The 24,637-nt window shown below is 35.3% G+C and overlaps 3 protein-coding genes across 7 annotated transcripts in view; 1 reads left to right on the plus strand and 2 right to left on the minus strand.

Moving 5' to 3' along the window:
- The window catches only part of LOC121383190 (bridging integrator 3-like), a 30,204-nt gene extending 17,079 nt beyond the window's left edge, over positions 1-13,125 (minus strand). Inside the window, exons 1-6 of the mRNA XM_041513045.1 lie at positions 12,988-13,125; positions 7,737-7,788; positions 7,447-7,487; positions 6,755-6,816; positions 4,607-4,743; positions 2,897-2,937 (exon numbers count right to left, since the gene is read on the minus strand). Coding sequence (XP_041368979.1) covers positions 2,897-2,937; positions 4,607-4,743; positions 6,755-6,816; positions 7,447-7,487; positions 7,737-7,788; positions 12,988-12,992 — 338 coding nt within the window. The 5' untranslated portion in view covers positions 12,993-13,125. The remainder of the gene's footprint in view (positions 1-2,896; positions 2,938-4,606; positions 4,744-6,754; positions 6,817-7,446; positions 7,488-7,736; positions 7,789-12,987) is intronic.
- Positions 13,126-14,382: 1,257 nt separating this feature from the next.
- On the plus strand, positions 14,383-15,684 carry LOC121383353 (2-aminoethanethiol dioxygenase-like). The gene has a single exon (XM_041513331.1). The coding sequence runs from the start codon at positions 14,383-14,385 to the stop codon at positions 15,097-15,099; it is 717 nt and encodes a 238-aa protein (XP_041369265.1). The 3' UTR covers positions 15,100-15,684.
- A 2,355-nt stretch (positions 15,685-18,039) lies between these two features.
- Positions 18,040-24,637, minus strand: part of LOC121384066 — a 61,904-nt gene continuing 55,306 nt past the window's right edge. For 3 of the 5 annotated variants that reach the window (XM_041514284.1, XM_041514287.1, XM_041514286.1), the window contains 2 exons: positions 20,554-20,584; positions 18,040-18,349 (listed from right to left, as the gene is read on the minus strand). In XM_041514284.1, coding sequence (XP_041370218.1) covers positions 18,097-18,349; positions 20,554-20,584 — 284 coding nt within the window. In that variant the 3' untranslated portion in view covers positions 18,040-18,096. The remainder of the gene's footprint in view (positions 18,350-20,553; positions 20,585-24,637) is intronic. The other 2 variants (XM_041514285.1, XR_005959335.1) reach the window with 2 other exon arrangements.

The raw sequence follows: 24,637 nt of genomic DNA on the forward strand, positions 1-24,637 counted from the left end.
ACTTCAGCATTCCATAGACATGTGATACCCATTTAAAATAAAAGCTGTAATGATCTTTACAAAAACAAACATTATATACCACACTTCAATAAAGCTCATTTTCAACATTGCAGATCAAATCTATTTACTTTGTCAAAAGTTATTTAATGTTTAAAAATAAAAAATCAGCTATTGTTCTAAGTGGTGGCAAGTGTGATGTGTCATGAAACAGTGTTACTTGGCAAAGTGCAATTTCCATGTGCAGACGAAATAAACATCACTTAAATTAACAACTGTTAATTGTCAACCGATTTCAGCTACAGTGTACTAATGTTACAGTATATTTTGTTACAGATGCTATTGTGCATTGAACAAAATATAAGTTCCTAACTTAGAAGCAAAGTGTTTATTTTACTTAATTCATTTAATGAATTAGAAAATGAATAAATATTTAATAATAAATACAATGATTAACACGAGGTGAGGTAGGCCTGTGATCCCACCCCTGACAAATGTATGTGGGTTTTTCTCCCTATTCCATATACATGTAAATACAGATAACAATCTGGGTTATCTGCACCCCCACTAGACTGTGCCTTCCCCACTCCAGATGTCATTCCTTAGGGCTCCAAACTCGCCAAAAAATAATAAAGGATGTTGGCAAATTATGGTAAGAGAACCACGAGCATGATTTTAATGTGGAATACAAATATTAATAGTGGTTCATATGTTACAGCTCTAAAGAAGATTGCCCACATAATATTATTTGGGTGACTAACGCCATTAATTTTTTAATATTTAAGTGGCCCAAAATGAGACATTGCTCACATCTGGCCACAGGCCGTTTTGAGCCCTGATTCCTATGGGCCTATAAGCATGTTATTCTAGAAATGAAAGCCCAATATGAACGTTGTAAAAATAAATAATTTATTTGGCTTTAAGTTAAAAATCTGCTATTCTGCAAGTCTGCTATAGTTCACAAAGGGTCAAAACCTCTTAAATACAAACAATTCAACTGAAATGTAAGCCTAGTAACATGAAATCAATTCCCACTGAATGTAGTGTAACAGATTAAATCATTTTAACACTGTCCATTTGAGTCTAGCTGGCTATGTTTTTTTGATGTAGCCTACCCAAGTGAACGTTTTTTCTCACAGACTGGAAGTGTCTCTTGTTAAAAACAATGCCAGTGATGTGGTTAATTGCAGTTTTTGTAAGTTTTCAAATTATTTTTTGAACATAAATAAATAGCAGTGATAAATAATGTTAACTTAAAATACGGTGGTTCAAATGTGACATATAAAATACAGTAAAAACTAATCATATTAGTATCATAAGTCTATCTTTCAGTTTTATCACAGGCTAAGCTAATGCATGCACACATATAAAAATAATAATGGAATATTCCACTACTGCATGGAATTTTTGTAGATGTTTGGTCAAGTAATTAATTTCTGTTGTCAGTATTGTTTTAAGTGATTTTGTAATCCTGACATCAAGGCTTAAATGATGCAATAATGGTCACAGGATTACTGCAATAAACATCAACCAGCCTTGGTGGTGTTGTGGTTAAGCCATTGCAAGGCCGGTAGGTACAGGGTTCACAGCCCGGTACCGGCTCCCTCTCAGAGTGAGTTTTAATCACTCAATGGGCAGGTGTAAAACCACTGCATCCTGACAATCCAGATAATCAAGGTGTGTGTCCAGGACAGTGTGCTTCAACCTTAATTGGATATAAGCACGAAAAATAAGTTCACATAAATAAATAAACATCAACTTAAACACATTGCTATAAGTACTACGACATGTCTTCTTGTGTGAGTATTCGTAGTTTGTCAACAATGTACAACTCTTGCTTTATTAACCTTCTGACTACTGCACGCGTCGGCATACAGTACACTGTATACAGTGCATTCCACAATTCATATTCCCGCCATTTTGCACACGACACTCACCGGAAATACCAAACAGGAAACACTTACTGACACTATGGCTGCTTTAGGTTTCCGTTTTTCAATGGGAAATACCTTGGAATTTTGAGTTCAAAAAGTGGTTTTCAGCAAGTATTTTCGCATGACAACAATGGCAGCATGTCGCAGTAATTTTCAGGGATCGATAGTTGATTGTAATAGCAAATATTGTTTTACCGACAATGAAAATCACCAAATATTGGGATATGAATCATAGTTCGTTTTAAAACAAACATTCTGGTCAGAAAACCACTATTATCAGGAATAATGGTCATAAATATTGGACAGCTGGCAACAATTGCCCGTAAGTAAACATGACTTTTTAGATTTTTTGCCTAATTTTAATCAACATTAACTATATCATAAATATTAGAAAAATTAGAAAAACCCACGAAAAAAATACTTACCGATTCACATATGAACTTTATTTTATGTATTTATAAAACATTAAATGAATATATGTGAGTAAAAATTATAAACTTGTACCCACTCAATGTGTTTTTTATAAAAAAAATTAATCCAGTAGTCTAAAGGTTAACATCACTTTTATACGATTTTTCAATATTGCTTTCAATATTGTGTGCCCATTAATTTTTAACTAACATAGAACATTCGGCAACTGTTTCTGGTAAATAGTAAAGATTTGTGGAACATTTATGATAAAATTTCTAGATGTTTTTGGTTTTCGTATATGCAATTAACATATATTTTTCTTTATAAAACTATTTAATTATGCTCAATTAAAGCTATTATGGTTCTGGGCAGCAGAATAATATGCAAACAACTGATTTCTGCTATAAACTGAGATGCAATAAAGTGAATTCGACAGTAGGCCTATAACCTTTTGTATGTATCTTTACAATGAATTATCCTAAATAAACACACTTTAAACTGATTAAAGCACAATATGCAACAAAAATAAAAATTGTAGAATTTAATATACTAACTTTTTCATTGGATCTATCACAGTCTTTTGTGCTACTGTATTCTGAAAGTGAAAGAGAAATAACACAAATCAACAAAATCAAAACATTAATTGTAACCTGACGATGAATATGTTACGTAATGTGACTGGTTAATGACACTGATTTCAGGGCATCAAATCGACAATAACACCAGCAAAGCTAACAACATTATTAGAAAGTGGGACAGGCCAAGTCAACTGTTCTAGGGGCTATGGTTAGATTGTAGCGAGGTCAATCTTTAAACAAACGGAGACGTTACGTGGAAAAACATTTCAGTTTACAATGGAATTTTTAGATCTGTGGGTGTTGTCTAATAGGTGTATATTATGGTTTATCACTTTTATATAATCATGTTTATATTGTGCTGTGTAAAGGTCAAATAAAGATGGGTCATCACTCTTATTACAGCTCATGTTTATATTGTGCCGTGTAAAGGTCAAATAAAGATGGGTTATCACTTATTACAGCTCATGTTCAGATTGTGCCGTGTAAAGGTCAAATAAAGATGGGTTATCACTCTTATTACAGCTCATGTTCAGATTGTGCCGTGTAAAGGTCAAATAAAGATGGGTTATCACTCTTATTACAGCTCATGTTCAGATTGTGCCGTGTAAAGGTCAAATAAAGATGGGTTATCACTCTTATTACAGCTCATGTTCAGATTGTGCCGTGTAAAGGTCAAATAAAGATGGGTTATCACTTATTACAGCTCATGTTCAGATTGTGTCGTGTAAAGGTCAAATAAAGATGGGTTATCACTCTTATTACAGCTCATGTTCAGATTGTGCCGTGTAAGGTCAAATAAAGATGGGTTATCACTCTTATTACAGCTCATGTTCAGATTGTGCCGTGTAAAGGTCAAATAAAGATGGGTTATCACTCTTATTACAGCTCATGTTCAGATTGTGCCGTGTAAAGGTCAAATAAAGATGGGTTATCACTCTTATTACAGCTCATGCATGTAGTGCCAGACTTGTACCGTGTAAAGGTCAACCTGAGGCAATGGGGGTTATCACTCTTATTACAGCTCCAACAGAGTCAGCATTGTAGCCTCAATGGTGTATAAGGTCATACACTGAATCATGGGTGCGATTATGGGGGTCTCCCGAGTGTATCACCCTCTGGGGGATAGCTCATGTTCACGGATGGTGCCGTGTACCCTAAGGTCAAATACCGAGATAGGTGACAGCAAGCTGTGCTGTGTAATGGTCAAACAAAGATGGGCTCATGTTCAGTTCATGTTCATACTGTGCTGCGTAAAGGTCAAACAAAGATATGGGTCATCCGTCTTATTACAGCTCATGTTCCTACTGTGCTGTGTAAAGGTCAAACAAAGATGGGTCATACGTCTTATTACAGCTCATGTTCCTACTGTGCTGTGTAAAAGTCAAATAAAGATGGGTCATCTGTCTTATTACAGCTCATGTTCCTACTATGCTGTGTAAAAGTCAAACAAAAATGGGTCATACGTCTTATTACAGCTCATGTTCCTACTGTGCTGTGTAAAAGTCAAATAAAGATGGGTCATCTGTATTATTACAGCTCATGTTCCTATTGTCCCGTGTAAAGGTCAAATAAAGATGGGTCATCCGTCTTATTACAGCTCATGTTCCTATTGTGCCATGTAAAGGTCAAATAAAGATGGGTCATCCGTCTTATTACAGCTCATGTTCGCCGATGCCCACTCCTCACCATTTCCTGCATGTGCATGTCGAGCTTGGTGACGGCGTGGTCCCACTCAGTGACCTGGTGCTGCAGACCATCCTCATTCTGACACAGCGCAGACAGCAGCAGGTCCTGGGTAATCTTCCGCTCGCTCTTCACCAGCGCTGCAAGCAGACACAAACAAATCAAACAGACACAAACAAATCAAACAGACGCAAACAAATCACACAGATGCAAACAAAACAAACATACGCAAACAAACAGACACAAACAAATCACAGACGCAAACAAATCAAACAGACGCAAACAAATCACACAGATGGCAACCAAATCACACAGATGGCAACCAAATCTCATAGGTGGCAAACAAATCTCACAGATGGCAAACAAATCTCACAGATGGCAAACCAATCAAACAGATGGCAAACAAATCAAACAGACAGCAAACCAATCAAACAGACGCAAACAAATCAAACAGATGGCAAACAAGTCAAGCAGATGGCAAACCAATCAAACAGACGGCAAACCAATCAACCAGATGGCAAACAAGTCAAACAGATGGCAAACAAGTCAAACAGATGGCAAACAAGTCAAACAGACTGCAAACCAATCAAACAGACGGCAAACATGTCAAACAGACGGCAAACAAATCAAACAGACGGCAAACAAGTCAGATGGCAAACCAATCAAACAGACACAAACAAGTCAAACAGACGGCAAACAAATCAAACAGACGCAAACAAATCAAACAGATGGCAAACAAATCAAACAGACACAAACAAATCAAACAGATGGCAAACAAGTCAAGCCAATCAGACAGCAAACAAGTCAAACAGACGGCAAACCAATCGGACACAAACAAATCAAACAGATGGCAAACAAGTCAAACAGACGGCAAAAAACCCAAACAGATGGCAAACAAGTCAAACAGATGGCAAACAAATCAAACTGACAGCAAACAAGTCAAACAAATGGCAAACCAATCAAACAGACGGCAAACCAATCAAACAGACACAAACAAGTCAACCAGACGGCAAACAAGTCAAACAGATGGCAAACCAATCAAACAGACACAGACAAGTCAAACAGACAGCAAACAAATCCAACAGACGGCAAACAAATCAAACAGACACAAACAAATCAAACAGATGACAAACAAGTCAAACAGACGGCAAACAAGTCAAACAAGTCAAACAGACAGCAAACAAGTCAAACAGACGGCAAACCAATCAGACACAAACAAATCAAACAGACAGCAAAAAAGTAAAACAGACGGCAAACAAATCAAACAGACGGTAATAAGTCAAACAGACACAAACAAATCAGAGGGCAAACAAATCAAACAGATGGTAAACAAATCAAACAGATGGCAAACAAATCACAGATGGCAAACAAATCAAACAGACAGCAAACAAATCAAACAGATGGTCAACAAATCAAACAAATGGCAAACAAATCACAGATGGCAAACAACTCAAAAAGACAGCAAACAAATCAAACAGATGGTAAACAAATCACACTGACACAAACAAATCATACAGATGGTAAACAAATTAAACAGACGGCTAACAAATCAAAACAGAAGGTAAACAAATCAAACAGATGGTAAACAAATCACACAGACACAAACAAATCAAACAGATGGTAAACAAATCATACAGACACAAACAAATCAAACAGATGGTAAACAAATCAAACAGACACCAAACAAGTCAAACAGACGGAAATAAGTCAAACAGACGGAAATAAGTCAAACAGATGGCAAACAAATCAAACAGATGGCAAACAAATCAAACAGATGGCAAACAAATCAGAGGACAAACAAATCACACAGACACAAACAAATCAAACAGATGGTAAACAAATCAAACAGACACAAACTAATTAAACAGACACAAACAAATCAAACAGACGCAAACTAATCAAACAGATGGTAAACAAATCAAAACAGATGGTAAACAAATCAAACAGATGGTAAAAAAAATCACACAGACACAAACAAATCTCACTCACAACCCACTGTAGTAACACTGTTGAAAGGTTACAGAAGTCCATTAAGAAATTAGTTTACCAATGGGCTACATCCCACTCCATAGTGTAGCCATAGTTTACTGGCCATGTTGTGTTCAGGTTGTTACTAATACTAACTACTCATCTGATGAAAACTCTACTTACCATTGTTTGCCTCCATCCATCTTTTAGCTCCTTTGTACAATTTTTTTGAAACCTCTTCTAATCTGCAAATGATAAACGTGTTTGGTCATAAAAGCATGCTACAATCTAATTAAGAAATTTTATTTACCAATAATTGAAATATTTTCTTATCTACTGTAAATCAGGAAAAAATTGTGTGTACACATTTAATGTCTTTCACGTCAACCCCAAAGAGAAAAATTTATATGCACTGCAGATACCAATGGTTGCTTAAGCTCTCGCACAGCATGCATGCAGGCTGCCAAGTGCCAGCCCAGCTCTGCTGTTATATCGCTAACTGTAGACCGTGGACCGAGCTGGAGCAGGGACCCACAGGGACTCCCCCTCCCCCCAAAAAAAACACAGGACCGGCCAGCACAGCAGTGTTGTGACCAATACAAATTGCAAGCATACACCAAGGTGTGTATTGTGAAGAAAAAAAAAAAAAAAGTTATATTAGTGGATGCAGGTAGTCCAGTGTCCAAGAGCTGAAACCAACCCTCTGATATCCGATCCAGGACAGTGGCTTAATGGTTAATTGTTATTGAGAAAGACATCAGTATAGTGGCTGTTAATAATCTCTGGCTCCACCAACCTTTCACTGATGGCTTAACTACTACATTAATCAAGGCCAGACCTACCTTTTATATTTCTGGCTTAAAGAAAACACTTACTCGTCACATTTTTTAACTTTATTTTCAAACTCTCGCTCAGCCTGAAAAAACCCAAAAACAACACATTATCAGCTGAATGATAATTCTGAATCTCTATTTTTAAAGCCAATATATTTTACTCCTCTAGAAGTTTTTATGCTCAGTATGTTGAAAACTACATCTGATATTCTGAAAAACTTTAATCAATTCATTTTTAACAAAACCTTTGGCACAAATTATATTACATATTCACTTTGTTACAGCTGTTTAAAATACTAAATATCTACGTCAAATTGTCTTCATGTACTCACAGTTCTTGAAGTAACTGGCTTCTTGGGAGCAGTGTGGCGGCTGAAAGGATTCCTGAAGAAAAAAAAACCCAAGTCAACTTGTATTCACACATCTAGCAGTTCAGCCCAAGTACTCGACAGTAAGAGAGCTGGACGGATATTTGGACAGTTAGCAACGCTAACTAATCCATCATAAATCCAATCTATATATATTCTGTGCAATCTCTGCACCCCCGTTCCATAATGCTCCGGTTAAATAAGTATTTGCTGATGGGTTTCTTCCTGTAGTGTGTGTATTAGTAGTGCTACAACAATAAACCGGTATACCGCGATAATTGATCATAATCAGCTCGATACAAACCGCGGTAGTTTTATGTATCGCGATTTTTACACGCTATTTTTTCCTTGTATTTTATTTGACTTGAAATAGGCAAACAAACAAACAAACAAAACCCCCATCATTTTATTAATTGGTGATGACAGGAAATGTAACAATCACGTCAAACGTAGTCGGCTTACTTGTTGGAATACAAAGTGATAGGTCGGTTATACTTAGTTCTATCTTATAAACAAAACGTCTTATAAAAGTCCAATAAAAATAACCAGTTAACGATAATTACAAATAAATGTTTTGTTACTTACACATTATTATTCATTGTTTATTTATGTTGGAATACGGCTACGGCTATCATCTTCAAAGAAATAACCAACAAGTGAGAATCGTACTTCGCTGTTTTTCCCTGAACTCGGAATACTTTGGCTGATTGTTCAAAACACCTCGGCCAATAACCTCTGGTTCGGCCAATAACCTCTGGTTCGGTCGATCTGCTGAAACATTGCGACTCAATACGTACATTTCTGTGGTATGCAAGCAGCAATGGAAAAGCCCAACAGTAATGAATTCCGAATTTATAAATAGTTTGACACCGTCACACCGGTGTTATAGTTAACTAGTATTGTGTTAAAAAATAAAAATAACAAAGAAGAACATTATGCTACTAATAAATGTCTTGATTTATATAATCATTAAAAAAAACCCCATAAATATTAAATTTAAATAATATCAACTATATTGCAATAAATGCAGAATTTATATAGATTGGTTTCCGATGGTTAGAGCGTTGATAACTGTCCAAATGTCTGTCTATATTTCTTACCGTCAGAGTACTCGAGTTACGACAAGTTTTTAATTGAACATTTTGTTTTTAAAATCTTCATTAGCGATATTTCTAGTCAGCTGAAAATTGATTAGCAACTACTGTTTAATGTTTAAAATTGTGTAGCAATCTCTGAAACTTGCAAAGCAAATTGTGACATAATACTGAACAAAATGTTCCCGGTCTTTCACCAAATTCCCACAATTTTTATTTAACAGAAAATATATATCGTCCATTGAGCTGTTTCGGTAGTTGCTTCGTTTGTGCGCAACAGTATGTACATTTCAATATTTCTTATGTTGTTGACTTTTGCCAAAGAAAAATAACAAATATCTGTCACCATCATAGAAATGTTGGTCAAAATAAAGTTAAAACAAGCAAAGAAAGCAAGATTGAACTTGACCCACTCATAATAACAGCACATTTCTTAATACAATTTTTTTTCTATGATTTTTAAAGACCGTCATTTGAAAGAAAACTTAATTTTAAACACAATTTTTGCCTGTTCTCATCTGTATTGCTATATAGCTAGTTATTGAAGTCACAAAATTGTCACAGCGTCTACTGGTAAAACTTTCCAGATACTTGCCAAATATATATATGGTCCTTCTGTTTTAACATAAATATCTTTCTGGATATTTGTTTATATATTTATTAAAACTCAGAAATGTTTTGTTGGAAAGTTTTTGCTGTAAGCTACGGTATACCACTAAACGTATCACTCACCAAAACAGGTTACATAGTTAACAATATTGACTGCTGATGCATGCTACAGTTTTTGACACACGTGTGATAAATAAAGAATAATACATGAGTGGCCGTTAGATACCATTTATCTCACAATGAGTTGTTTTAAATCTTATCTAAAGAGTGAAAGCGAGTTTGATACATTTTTAAACAATGAGTTGTGAGATAAATGGTATCTAACTGACATAAATGCATTATTCTATTTCTTACATATTCTCAAAAACCGGGTTTTAAGCAAATTTTAACATCTTTTTTAACTAAAGGTTATTTACAGCTGTTGCACATGTATTGTAGCTAACTTACGCGTCACAGACCCATGATTGTCAGGTTAACTATATATATCACAATGTAATCAATTTCCATTGTGTAGGTTTCCATTGAATGTATGGCAGTGGTGACCTGGTCATCACCTAGGAGCAGCCAGTCATATGTCTTAAAATTGTTCACACACATACATGTGTAAACAACCATGTGTTATCAAAAATCAGGGCACAATATTTCAAGCGAACCGCCGTTCTGTTTGTGTGTCGGTTGTGCAAAATTAAATTTACGCAAACCGCAAGTCAGTTACATTGCAACCTGTAGACGTTCAACTTGTAAACTTCACGATTAAAGCAAGTTTATTATACAGCTGAATATTGTAATTTCAAGACATTAAAGTCTGACTAGTATTCCGACAAATGTTTTAGACTGATTTCAGATACTTGATGCACAGCAAACCAGTATACGCTATAATTGCAACAGATGCAACTTGTGACCGGTCTAAACTAAATTATTTACTGCTATTTTAACTCTAAAGGAATATACAATGTATATTAGACATAATATTTTACAAATGTTGAAAACAGGAATCCAAAAGTATCACAAAAGTTAAAAAAAATACTAACATCGCATAATGAGCTTTAAAAAACAAACATTTGGAACGTCACTGTAGTACAGAAGTATCATCGATAAAGTGAAAGTAAATTGGGCACTGCAAAATGAGAAAAGTAATCTGGAAGTTTATCTATTTTGTTACAGTACTGGGGCTGAAATTTAGTCCTTTTGTGGTAGATGGTTTTATTATAGGGGAGGGTTATGTATGTACATAGTTTTATTATGTTTAATGTTTTAAAGTATAACGTAAATTTATAAAATATGATTTGTTGATTGCACTATTGGGTACAAAATCGACAAACAGCATAGATAACACTAACTGCACAAACACGTAGCACTGCAGCTTATTGTCGATTTGTAGTTACATAAATAGACGGGTGTGTTGGGGGAATGTTGTTGTTTATCACTGGGTGTTGGCGGATTGGGTTGTCGTCCAGGTTAGTGTGTTTTGGTTGAATTAATAGTATTTATATTTCATGGTAGTTCTTGTAAAATATTAGATTTAGTATTGGTATGAACGTATTAACGTTTACTGTAGATTATCTTTAACGATCAACTAAAACATGGTTATAATTATTTAATATCTATGGTATGTGCTATTTTCATTGTTTACCTGCATGTATTTTAATAACCATTTTGGGGGTTTTGGATTGTTAGGAAATGTGTTTTCATTCTGACGACATTTATGGTGGTTTGAATTACCATGGTTTTGTAGCCAATGTACTTGTGGGTTTTTTTCACTGTATTGTAGTATGGTTTTGATATTTGCTTTTAAGATGAGTATTTTTAATATGCAGGTGAAAGAATGAATATTGCTAACGGAATTGACTGTCTTGACTTATTGGAAGCCCAGGTCCATATACCTGGTAGGTGAAAAACAAATGTTAACACATGTTAATGTTCTTCAAAACATTATTATGGATATATTGCATGTATGTTCTTTTATGTATGTTATAATATATGTATGCCATATTATATATATGAAAGTTAATCACAATGGACATAATTTCATTTTATGTACCATGATATGTTGAACCTCTGTTACAAACTACAATATTGGTTGTTACGAACTAAAACATTGTTTATTATTCTGCAATGTAAATATATTATTTATGAAAGTAAAGTAGAGTTTTCACGACCCAGCTTAATATTGTGTACTATTTTATTTTTTATAGGGCTTTTATGTTGAACTCTGGAAAATAAACCATCAATATCGACTAAAGTGTTTTGTTGATACTGTTACACTTTTACAATATAGTTAAAGGGACATTCCTGAGTTCGCTGCAATTTTTAAGATGTTATCGACTAACAGAGACTTTTTAACGATTGTAATTACATATCAAATATATTTTTCTGCATAACATTTTAGTGGCTGTATATTAAACATGTTTCTGATCGTTCTAATATTTGTACTAGGTTAAATTTCCTTTTATTTCCTAAAATATTATGGTTTTTTGTACATACGAAATTATTTGTAAACAAAATCCAGTTTGGGCTTCTTAGAAATATTAAGATGACCAGAAACGCATTGAATATACAGACACTGATATTCTAAACAAGAAAATATATATAATATGTAAGCTTAATTGTAGAACTATTTTATTAGTCGGAAACAACTTACAATGGAGCAAACTCAGGAATGTCCCTTTAACTTTAGCAAGCATTAAAGAATCTGTTTTATAAAATGGTTTCTTCTGTATTTTGTTTTAAATTTATGTTTGAGCTAAAAATTATGTAGGCCTACCATATTTAAAATATAATTTCAACGTAACTTTGAGGTAACCGATCAGTTAAGTTTAACCTACATTTTATGCAAATATAATTCACGTAACCGAACAATTGGTTACCTACGTAAAAACCACGTAAACCGACTTCCGGTTACCTCAGATTTTGAAATATTGTCCACTGAAAAATAACGCATGGTGTTCTCCCCAATGAGTATGTAAAAAAAACTTTGCTACATAGCGGCCAGTTTAGTGCTCATTTAAAATGTAGAAATACTAACAAAAAGGTTGCTATTTGGATAACAACTGTCTGTTTTAGTTCATCAAGCTAAACCTTGCGTGCAAGCACAACGGCGAGGTTTATCCTGTCTATCCATTCCGCCATTCGCAGTTTCTGGACAACGGTTCCGAGGAATTTTGCTCGGAACGAAATTGCGGTCAAAATAACGATTACCATCACATTTCCCCACCCTAATCGTATATTGTCTTGATGAACTACTGTCTGTTTATGAATATTGATATGCTTTAGAACAGAATGCTTATGCTCACCGAAACTGGTTCACCCATGACATACCACAAAAAAAAAAACCCCAACATAATAACATAACAAAAATATATAAATAATGAGACTGTATCCCCCTCAACTAAAAATTGTGCCCCCTGCCCCCTTTAGCCCTACCCCCAATGAGATACAATTCTTACAAGACAAATTTCCCAAATTAGTATATTTTATAACCCAACTCAAACAAGCTACTAGTAAAACTTTACCACATTTAGCGATAGTGGTCCACTATCATCTATACATCAATGTGTTAAACAATTCGCCAATTAAATTTAAATATTAAATTGAAGATAGATATCATAGCGTCACGACGGCAGAAACCACCCTCTTCCTGAACCGGTGTCGACGTTGAATCATACCCATGTTAAAACATTACTAGCGCTTGCGTAATAAATAACATGGGAAAAAACAACCTGGTATGTGGTTCTGTATTTATTACATTCAACGTTTGTATATTATGATTAACAAAACTTTAATTAATTAACACAACTTATTTAAAAAGTTATTGAATTTTGTGGAATTGACAGAACGCTGGGCGTCCTGATAGGGACATGAAGGAATGGTTTTATTTAACGACGCACTCAACACATTTTATTTACGATTATATGGCGTCGGACTGTAGCCTACTTATTCTAACGAGTTCTGGCCCGTGCTAGTTTTGATTTAGTAAATTAGTCTGGGAGTGGCAGTCCTCTTTGTGGCAGTAAGGGATCTCCTCGGGAGTGGAGCCCTATTCTCCATTACCCATTCCACTCTGCATTGTACATATATACTGCCTTACGGTTTTGTCGTCCAGTTTTACTACAGTAAGACTAAATGGGTATGTAATAAAAATGTGTTATGTGTCGTTAATTAAAACATTCCGTTTGTCTTCTCTCATTCTGAAGACTAAATGTTAAGACAAAATTCAGTAAAATTTGTCAATTGATGATTAATGAGAAAGAAAAAAAAATTGTGACTTTGAGAAATTATTTTGTAGTTCATTTAAAAGCGTATGAGACTGGGGTGGGGTTTGGAAATCCCCCACTCCCGTGCACTGGAGAAAATCCTCAAATTCCGGCAAAAACAATAAAGATTTTCGGGTAAAATGAACTGGCCTAAAACATTTTTACCGTGTCCATCATTTTACCCTTGCAATATTAACTGTAATCAATGTAAAAAAAAATGTAGCGATTCATTTGCAACCGTGTTTAGCTGTTAGGCAGTATAGCTAATATGAATAAATGTTGTCATTCAGATTCGCGTATTTTCGTTTACTTCGGGGGAAATCTAGCTTGTCCTACTACAAAAACTGGAGCCCGTACGCCCATGTTGTTTATCACGTAGCCTACTTTCAAAATAAAGTTTGTACCCATATTGTCACCAAAGGCGATGCCACACAAAACGAGTGCCTCGTACGTTATTAGCCACAAAAATTGCCGATTGTGACAAAACAAACATTACGATTCATCGATTGCTACGCAATTAGCTGTTCTCGTACGAGGCACTCGTATCGTGCAATGTCGCCTTTACTGCTACTAACAGTCGCAAAGTAATTACTCAATTTCCGATGAGAATTCTGTTACAGGGAGCATTTTTATATGCACATGTCAACGAACAAAATGGCGGCGCCCATACAGAAGATTGCCCGGTTAGCTTTTCACGTTTTTTCACGAAAGCAATTCGATGGCACGTTTCACGAAGGACTAAAATCTCTCAAGTCAATGCTTAATAACATTACCTCGAAAGAGCTGAACTTTGACGTGAATAGTTTGAAAAGAAATCCAACTCAATTTGAAGAGGCACCAGTCGGTTATGTCTCTATATGGGAAGACGATGTCATTTCCATTGGCGTGTTTGTGGTGAAACCAAACGGACGACTTCCTCTTCACGACCACCCCGGCATGCATGGTTTAATTCGTGTCATCCACGGTGCACTTAATTTGAAAAGTTTTACAGAAACGTCGGGTGTCGGTGTTCCCAGTGACTTAAATCGCAAACTGACGACCCCACAGGAGAAATCTTTGTTAAAACCAGCAGTACTGGTGGGCGAGAGTGTGGTATCGACACAAGATGAATGCTGTGTGCTGACACCAACTGACGGAAACATACACGAGATAAGACCAGTTGGTGAAACCGTGGCATTTCTTGATGTCCTTTCTCCGCCATATGGGGATTCTAAAGACTGTAACTATTACAGCGAAATGTCCGTTACAGAAAGTGAGAACCAAGGTGATGGTATAACATGGCTGTTAAAGATACCTTCTCCTGCTGATTATTGGTGCGAAACATTTGACTACACAGGACCAGTTATTGATGAAGCTCAGTTTGATAACTAAGATTATGCAGCATAATAAAATAATATTTACAAAAAACTGCATGTTTTAATGTAATAAACTATTTGAAAAGTCATCTGGCATTGACTGAAACAAAAACAAAATCCAACAAATGGTTTACCTCATGCATAATTACTTGCACCATAATGTGGAAACATTATAAAGGTACCAGTCTAATAAGATGAATCATATTGAGTTTAAATCAGTGATAGAAATAAGCAGAATGTTTCACTGGACAAATACATCTACAAATCGACTAGCTTGTTTTCAGTAAGTACAAGGACAATGTTTTTCATCGCTCAAAAGGAAAATTCATTGAACATTTTCACTTGTCCATTGGACAACCACCAAGGTACATTTTGTTTGTCCGAGCACATTTTCACTTGTCAGGACAAATGGATAAGTGTTTATTTTAACCACTGTTAATACACTTAATATATTATTTATTTTATTCAATGGAAGTTGGTTTTAATGGTCCGTGTACACACGGTTAAATCTATTACATGTATATAAATATTCATATAAAATTTAGGAAACAGTCAGTAAATGTGAAGTACAAGCAATTTCTATAAAATATGAAGCAGCTTATCAAATTGGTTTTGTTGTTTATTCCGATTGTTCAAAGTGATAAAGGTAAACTTCAGTTTGGCAAATACAAAGGCCACATTTCTGGCTATACCTGTATGGGGTATATCCATGTACATACCTGTATATCCATGATATACTTGTATCATGTGTATGGGGTATATCCATGTACATACCTGTATGTGGTATATCATGAACATTGTAGCAACTACAGATGTGCACATTTATATATAGATGCATCTTCATTTCACCCCTCTATGCCTATACCCTTGTTTGCATTTATTTGTGCTGGGAGTCGTTACACATTCATTAATCAGTTCATTTAACTTTTAGGCATTTCAGACATCACGTGCACCTTTGTAATGGATGGGGGAAGGTGAGAGAACATTAATGTAATGTAATTCAGTGGCCTTGACAACACACGTTTGAAATGTGACCATATATACACGGGCAATTACTTGGCCAATATTTAATAGGGGAGAAGGGAGGCTCCTTGGTGGCTCCACCTAAATCAAGGTCTGAACATGAAGCCACTGGTTTCTCAACAGGTTATATCCCACAACAAGCATACTTGATCCATTTGGATAAAAGTATGTTTGGCAATATAGGTACATGTATAGTATGTGGTAGACATGGCTGGTTTTAAAGGGAGGTAAATCTGTGCAGCTTCTTGCTGAAATATAGAAAAAATGACCGGCCTCAGTAGTGTCATGGTTAAGTCGTTGGACATACGTCTGGTAGGTACAGGGTTCGTAGCTCAATACCGGTTCCCACTCAGAGGGAGTTTTGATGACTTAATGGGTATGTGTAAGACCACTACACCCTCTTCTCACCAACCACTAACCCACTATCCTGGACAGATAGCAGAGGTGTGTGCCCTTATTTGGATATAAGCACGGAAATAAGTTCAAATGAAATGAAAAATGCAAGTTTGTGTCTGGTGTATGTTGCTGAATTTAAAAATTGCTTTATGATATATTGGTACTGAATTTTGGAAATAGAACACTGTATCGAAGAATTTAGGATTTGTTTACCTTCACATATACATGTAGTCTAGTTTTATTAATCTCCAGGACACGAGTACCCGTGTGAGTACCTGTGTGAGGAAGAGCCCTCATTTAATTATATATTTTTTTAAATGTAATTTTATCATTGTGCTTGCCGCCCGTTATATTATAGGGCTATGAGACATGAAGGGAGACAAAAGTTGAATGTGTCGAATACAGTATTATCAATGGCATGATTTGGCATCCATGTTCAGTGCTGGCATTAAGATGCATAATGCGCTTTTACTTTATTCCTTACAAGTATCATTATCATCTAGTGATGGGTACTCGGGCGTGGGTCAAGTTTGACCCTCGAGTACTCTAGTCCAATATTTTGGACTCATAAAGACCCTACACTGCAAACTCTATGGACTTGAGGTTTGCAGTTGTTTTTACTCCTACCTGACCTTTGCCATCCAATATCAGATGACCAATTAATCAATGTGCTCCAATGGTATGGTTACACGAAACCTTCATACTTGTACCTGTATATAAATCATAGCCAGTGTAACCCAGACTGTATTGACCAAACCTTGTTTTATCTCCCAGTCTTTACCTCACAACACAGTAAATCAATGAGATACAGGTGAATTTTATTCCATTACAAACTACAAGTCTGCTTAACCTGTTTTGACTACATTTACGTTGTTTTTGAAAAACACCATTTTAAAATGAAAGGTTTGAATAGCAACTAATTAAATATGCTATTTACAAGTGTTATATTTCACCATTTTTACCTTAAATAAATAACTTCAAATTAATTGATCCCACACCTTTCCATTAACAACTTAGGAATATGAAATCTGTGAAATGCTCAGTGTGAACAGTCACATTCAGTAGACCAGATTCCAGTCTTATCTAATATGAAATTTGTGAAATGCTCAGTGTGAACAGTCACATTCAGTAGACCAGATTCCAGTCTTATCTAATATGAAATCTGTGAAATGCTCATTGTGTGAACAGTCACATTCAGTAGACCAGATTCCAGTCTTATCACAAATGTTATGAAACTGACAAATGCACAAAATGTGGCAAGTTGATTGAATATGGCCGTTTGGGACTACCCTATTGCCTATATCCCATGCCCTCATTTCTTTCTGTCCTCAAAGGCCCAAAACACACTGGGACTGGGTCTGGGTCTGGCGAGTATGGTGCCAGTTCAATATGAAACACACTGAATAAGTGTGTTTTGGGCCCAAGTCTTGGTAAAACCCTGTATTGTGTTGTCCATGCTATGTGGTATACAGGAAGAGGTTTTAGACAGAATTTCAGTAAAAATCATTAACTAAATAAAACTTTAAAAACTCCCACATTTTCTTTCAAAACAACTCTTTATAGAACAAGCAAAATTACAACTCTTGTGAGCCAATTAATTCTTTTTTTGTCTCTTTCTTCCTCTGCCTAAGTACTTCCACTGTCCTTTCTGGCCACTTCCACCCTCTTTAGCTTTGAACTGGTTCTTGAAGTCCATACATGTTTCTTCCAGCTGAGAAATACGTTTAAATGATTTGATTGGTGAATCAAGATCTGCAGTCAACCAGGTGGGTTCTTTCTTGGCGTCTCCATCGCCAGATGATGCATGGACCCCCTCAGACTGCCTGGACTTCGATGATAATGCTGAACTGCAATGAAATACGAATGTTTCTTTAGTAACACCCTGGCATGTTGAGGTTTTTTTTTTTAGCAATTATTAAGTATCTATTGTAGGCTTAAGTTTAGACAATGAGAGATTGAAAGAAAAGAATATTTGCTTAACATCGCCTCACAATATTTTACCCTATGGGTATCTGGTGTTTAATATAGTTTATTTCAACACTTGGTTGAGAGGAAATGACCACTGCTACCACACAGGCTACTCCGGGCTCGTGCTGTCGGTAGCCAAATTAGCCATTGGCTAATTTTTACAAAAAATGGCTAATAAATTTTGCAAGTGGCTAAAATTTTGGCTAAGCCATTTTCTGTCTTCTGATGTGAACAAACTGTTACATAATCTATCTGACACCTCAAACATAATAATAATACCAAATATTCAATTAGCGTAATAGCGATCTCGCGACCGGTAAAAAGAAATGGTGTCATGCAGATTTCAGCGTAGGCATTATAATGTTTTCTTATTTTAATAATCACGGTTATTAATTTTAACAGCATGCATTCAACATGTATAACAGCAATGTCTGGAAGATCTGTAACTTGTTATTTTTACTTTGTAAAGTCTTTGAACCAAAGTAATAAAAACAGCCCGACAATGCGTGTCATTTTTAATACACATGCCAGTTCAGGGCCGAAAGACATGTAGGCCAACTCATGGGCTGAGTTCAGCCAAACTGAGCGAAAACAAAATGTTCGCCTAGACTGGTTTGTGCGCTTCACGTTAAACCAAATGGACACGACGAACACCAATCAAATGGTTCGCGAACGTTAGGAAGTACGTTCGTTGGCTGAACTGAGGGCAGCTCTCGGCGCGAATATATATGTCACGCTTCAGTCAGCTGACACCCGTGTGTCAAGAGACATCGTTGCAGACATTAAACAATATGATTACGCAAAAGTAAATCTTGATATAAATTTGTAGAAAAACAATAGTTGTTCGCATCAATGAATACCTAACTGCAGTTTTTGTTTATTCCTTTGTCTTTGTTAATTTCGTACCCATAGTCGAGAGCACGCATGCAGATCGCGGGAAATGAACATGCAGTATTTATACAAATTGCAGTTAAATGTACACTGAATAAAATGAGTTTACAATAATCATATTTGTTAAATAATTTTAGCTATAAATTTGTAAGACTGTGAGGTGACATTTAATAAGTTAGCTGGATTTTAAAAAGACCGTAAATTTTAATTTTATTAACGTTTTTTTTTTTTTTAATAAATGGAGTATACTGTGAAGTCGGCATCAATGCTGAAATCAACAGCAACAACATGACACAAATTATGAAATTTGTTTGGGGTGGGGAATTGATGCGTCACTTATAAAAACTAAAAAACAAACAAATAAAAAAAACCCAAACAATTCAAACTAACATAAAGATTGCTATTTAAAGAAATAATGAGCTCTATATATATATAAAAAAAGCTCTCAAATTTTTATTTGGAAAAACAGGAAGAAAAAAAAACAAAAACACTCCATAAACATCCACTCACCCCCATATTTCTCTATGTTTGTTAATTTAATGTCATAGGCCTTAGAAGTGGGGGTTTGTGTATGGGGTACTGGCTTCAAACTCTGAAGATAATGCATAACCCCATCCCCACCCCACCCCACTCCACTCCCGCTAAAAAATCGAAGTAATATATTAACTGCCCCTACCTCCATTGAGGTTTTGTTATTCCTATTTATTCCAGTTTATACACAATTAGCTGAAAAAGATCCATATTCATATATAAATACTCTATACAGTAGGCCCCTACTGCGTAAAACAACTTTGGCTAAAGCATTTTCAATATGGCTAAAAAACAATCCATTTGGCTAATATTTTGGCTACAGGTATTTTTGATCCAGGGTGATCCCTGCTACTGCTACCAATAATGCAGCAAGGGATCTTTTATATGTACCTTCCCATAGACAGGACAGTATATACCACAGACTTTGATAATCAGTTGTCTGGCACTAGTTGGGATGGGGTGGGGGACCAAACCCAAGTCCATTGAGGGTGATGGATTATGAAAGCCAGTGCACCTCAGGTGATCACTGTTAACAATATTCCACCCCTCGGAAGCATTTCCCACACACAGCATAACTTACTGTAAAACTATTTTTTTAGAGACTCTTAAATCTTTTCCCTACATTTAAATATTTTAAGCATTCAATGGTACAAGATCTTACTTTTCTTTTCCATCTTGCATTCTATTGGCATCTGAAAAAAAAAAGGTGGGATAAATTGATATAAATAGTTGTCAGTATTTAACCCTTATCCTGCTGCATTCTTTTTGCTAAATTTAAAGAATTTTCACCTGTTCTACATTTCTGGTAATATTATTAAAATCAGTTGACATTTCAGCATGAAATTATACACATATATACTAAGAATATCCACCTATGTAACGCTAACATTTTATAGTCAGTTATATTATTTCTGTTACCATGGCAATACCTGCAAATTTCAATATGCCATATTTTCATTAATAATTATGAAAACTTTAATTAAAAACTAATTTTTTTTAATTTTAATTTAAGTCTGTGCTGTGATTTATTAACCATACTGCTTGATGTAAAGAAAAAATTAAGTCAACAACCGTGGTTTGTCTGAAAAATAGGCTCAGATGCGCATTCGGCTATCAAAGTATTTTTTGTAAATTATGAACATAATTTCCAACATTAACTATTATACATTTCTGGTAATATTATTAAAATCAGTTGACATTTCAGCATGAAATTATACACATATATACTAAGAATATCCACCTACATAACGCTAACATTTTATAGTCAGTTATATTATTTATATTACCATGGCAACAGCTGCAACTTTCAATATACCATTTTTTATTAATAATTATGAAAACTTTAATTTAAAATTAATATTTTGCTTTTAATTTAAGTCTATGGTGTGATCTATTAACCATACTACTCGATTTAGAAAAAGAATTAAGTAGACAGCCAATTTTGTTTTTGAATAATAGGGTCAAATGCACATACTACCATCAACACATTTTTGTAACTTGTGGACATTGTGTCCAACATTACATACACTAAAAATATGTATACTATCTCTATTACTTTATATAGCTTTGTCAAATGACACAAGATTTAAAAAAAGGTATATGCCTTTTCACTTCCTGTCATTTTCAAATGAACATTATTAATTCTGTTACCATGGTAACCAATGCAAAAAGAGGAACCGTTTCCCATATCAAATGTTTTAAATGAATTTATTTGAATACAAATCACTGTATAATGATGTAATAATAAGCTCCCAGCTGTTTACAAGAGAAGTGTGAAAATTGTGAATTATGTTACCAAGGTAACCAATGCATAACAGAAAACAAATTTCTAAAAAAATATCATTTTCAAGGACTGAGAAAAAACAACAATGTATAGTGACATAGTTATACTATGCCTGTAGAAAAGATATATGAAGCTTATTAATTCTGTTACCATGGTAACCAGTTCAAAATTATATGTTACTATGGTACCCAGATCGAAACTGTTACCATGGTAACCAATGCAAACTATTGTTACCATGGTAAGGTATGATAAACTGGAAACTATTTGCTGTGTGCATACAACTTTTGGGTCATACGGTCAAAAGTAAAGGACACCAGTAATCAATAATTTGAGGGTACTTGAAAACTCCAGATCATAACTGCCGCTACTAGGTGGCTATGGGGTTTGGAATCTTTTGAAATTGGACACTGCATTTCATGTACAAACTTTAAGCAGCAGCTATCTTACTATAATCATTCTAAAAATTATTAAAATGTATCCATTAATTCCCAAGATTTTAGGGTACATAATTTTACCCTTCATACCCTCTGGCAGAAACCCTGAACACTGATATTAGAATAATAGAAATAGTAAAAAGTATTTTATGCATTTCAGTAATTTATTGTGATACAAGATACTTGCAATAGTGCTTCACACGGTCACAATTGTCAAAAAAAGAAGTAAAATGTCCATTCACCTAAAAATGTTTTAAACCCAAAGAAACAAACATCAACTTGTGAGTCCTAATTAAATATGTACCGTATACATAATGTGTATCAAGTGTTGAACACTTATGCATGATACAAAATATTAAATGGTCACCTGAGTAAATTGTTGACCACAACTACCAAACACATGGAGTGTGGGGCACCCATTTTCCTTGGGGGATTAAAATGACAAAATTTATTCTTTTGGGTTTTCCAAATAAATTTGGTTAGAAATGGTCTAGTATTTCTAAAGACGTAATAGTTTAAATGCATTTGTCTATATGATAGATGGTTTAATGAATTTGTCTCCTACATGAAAGGAGGGGTGGGGGGACAGGGAACACAGCATTAACGAAATTCGCAAAAGTTATATTTTTATGGTATTCCTGGACACGACAATTGGCTTAATTTTCCCCTATCTGTGCCCCACCCTTAGGAGAGGGGTAGAATGACCAAATTCACAAGGAAATGGGTCACAGATATGCAATTTCTATATGACTATTGTGAACTCCAACCCCACCTAGGGGACATTCACAAGTTATATACACTGGTCATCTATTTGCCTTTATATATTATTTGAATACTATCCAGGTATAGCATTTCGGGCAAATGAGCTGACCTAAAACCTTTTCATGATGTATTTTCATAATTTTACTCTGACACAATATTAGTTGTAATCCATGTAAAAATATGCAGTGATTCATTTGCAACCCTATATAGCTGTTCAGGGCTGTAACTAGGATTTAAACAACGAACCAATGAGCATGGAAGGTGCAAGACACCATTTTGCGGTCATTTCTGGGAGGTTACATACTTAAAACATCAGTATCAATAAACTATTTTTCTATTATTTACAATATACAATAGCCGATGATTAATAAATCAGTATGCTCTAGTGGTGTCGTTAAATAAAAAATAAAACACATACACCATTGCCTCTACCCGTTAGCTGAGGCCCTGCTGTTTGGCAGTAAAGCTAATATGAATAATTGTTGTTATCCAGATTCAGGGATTTTCGTTCAACTCTGGCAGAAATCTGCCTGCAACCCCAACAAAAATGAGAGCCCATACGCTTAGGCCTATGCCCAGGGCCGTAGCTAGGAATTTTTTTGGGGGGGTGGGGGGTGGGGGGAACTGAGTAGTTAATAGTCTAAAACTCCTTAAACGGTTAAGAGAATTTTCTTTAAGTTTCTATAACGCTTTCCGGATTTTTTTGCCCCCCCCCCCAGCCAGCTACGACAATGATGCCGCTTCATTTTTTTTCACTTTGGGCCCTGTCACTTAGGCCCTTGGAGAGGGAGGTTAGAATGTGTTTATGTGTGGCATAAAATGAAATGTAGTTAAGAACTTTTTGAGAAGTCAAAAACATGAATGTTTATGCGTGACGCACAGTAGTCGGAGCGGATGAAGAAAATGTGCTCTCTACCGCAATAGGTCACTTGAGATGTCACACAAGTAAATCTTGAAAACATTATTATCGGAATCATGAATTTATATTTGTGCAACTTCTTCTGACATGTTTATTGATGGAGTGAAAGAAGAAGAAATTCACTGGCAGTTGGTCCCGCGAAGTATTGTATCTGGGTCAAGCGTCGATGATATAGGTCAACTAAACTTTAATGTTTTTGCGATTTTTCTTTGATATTTTTATCAACAATATAGGATCGTTTTATGATTTGTGATTATTACATCCTGAATACATTTTATTTGCATTAAATAATTTGTTTAACGATTTTTGAGACAAAAACAGTGTTTCGGGTCGTTGCCTACACAACAGTGTCCGCCCTGCTAAAGTATGTTGATTTTTTTTTTTTTTTTAATTGTTATTCACCATATTTTAATATCGATGTTCTAAAAAACGGTCGATAACTGTTGCATGAAAAAAAAACCTGGACCTCGCGGTGAGGGTGTGTATACCACCGACACATCCACACCAATTGGTACCGTACAGGCCTGATGTACTAATCATAAGCGTACGGGATCCCGTTTTGTTTTGTAGGGGTGGGAGAGGGAGAAGAGCAGGCTAATTTGTGCCCGAATTAAACGAAAATACCACCAACTAAAAAACATTTATTAGTTTTAGCGTTACTGCCAACCAGCTATATATAATATAGGGTTTAAAAACGAAGCACTACACACTAGTATTGTGAGAGAAATGTTGGAACTACTAGTACATGATGAAAAGGTTTCAGGCCAGCTCAATTTGCCCAAATGTCTTTGTCGTATTCGCCCGAAATTTAGATTTTGGTACTACTATAATTTTATCAAAATACAAT

The sequence above is a fragment of the Gigantopelta aegis genome, chromosome 10 (assembly GCF_016097555.1).
Source record: "Gigantopelta aegis isolate Gae_Host chromosome 10, Gae_host_genome, whole genome shotgun sequence".
Classification (NCBI taxonomy): Eukaryota; Metazoa; Mollusca; class Gastropoda; order Neomphalida; family Peltospiridae; genus Gigantopelta; species Gigantopelta aegis.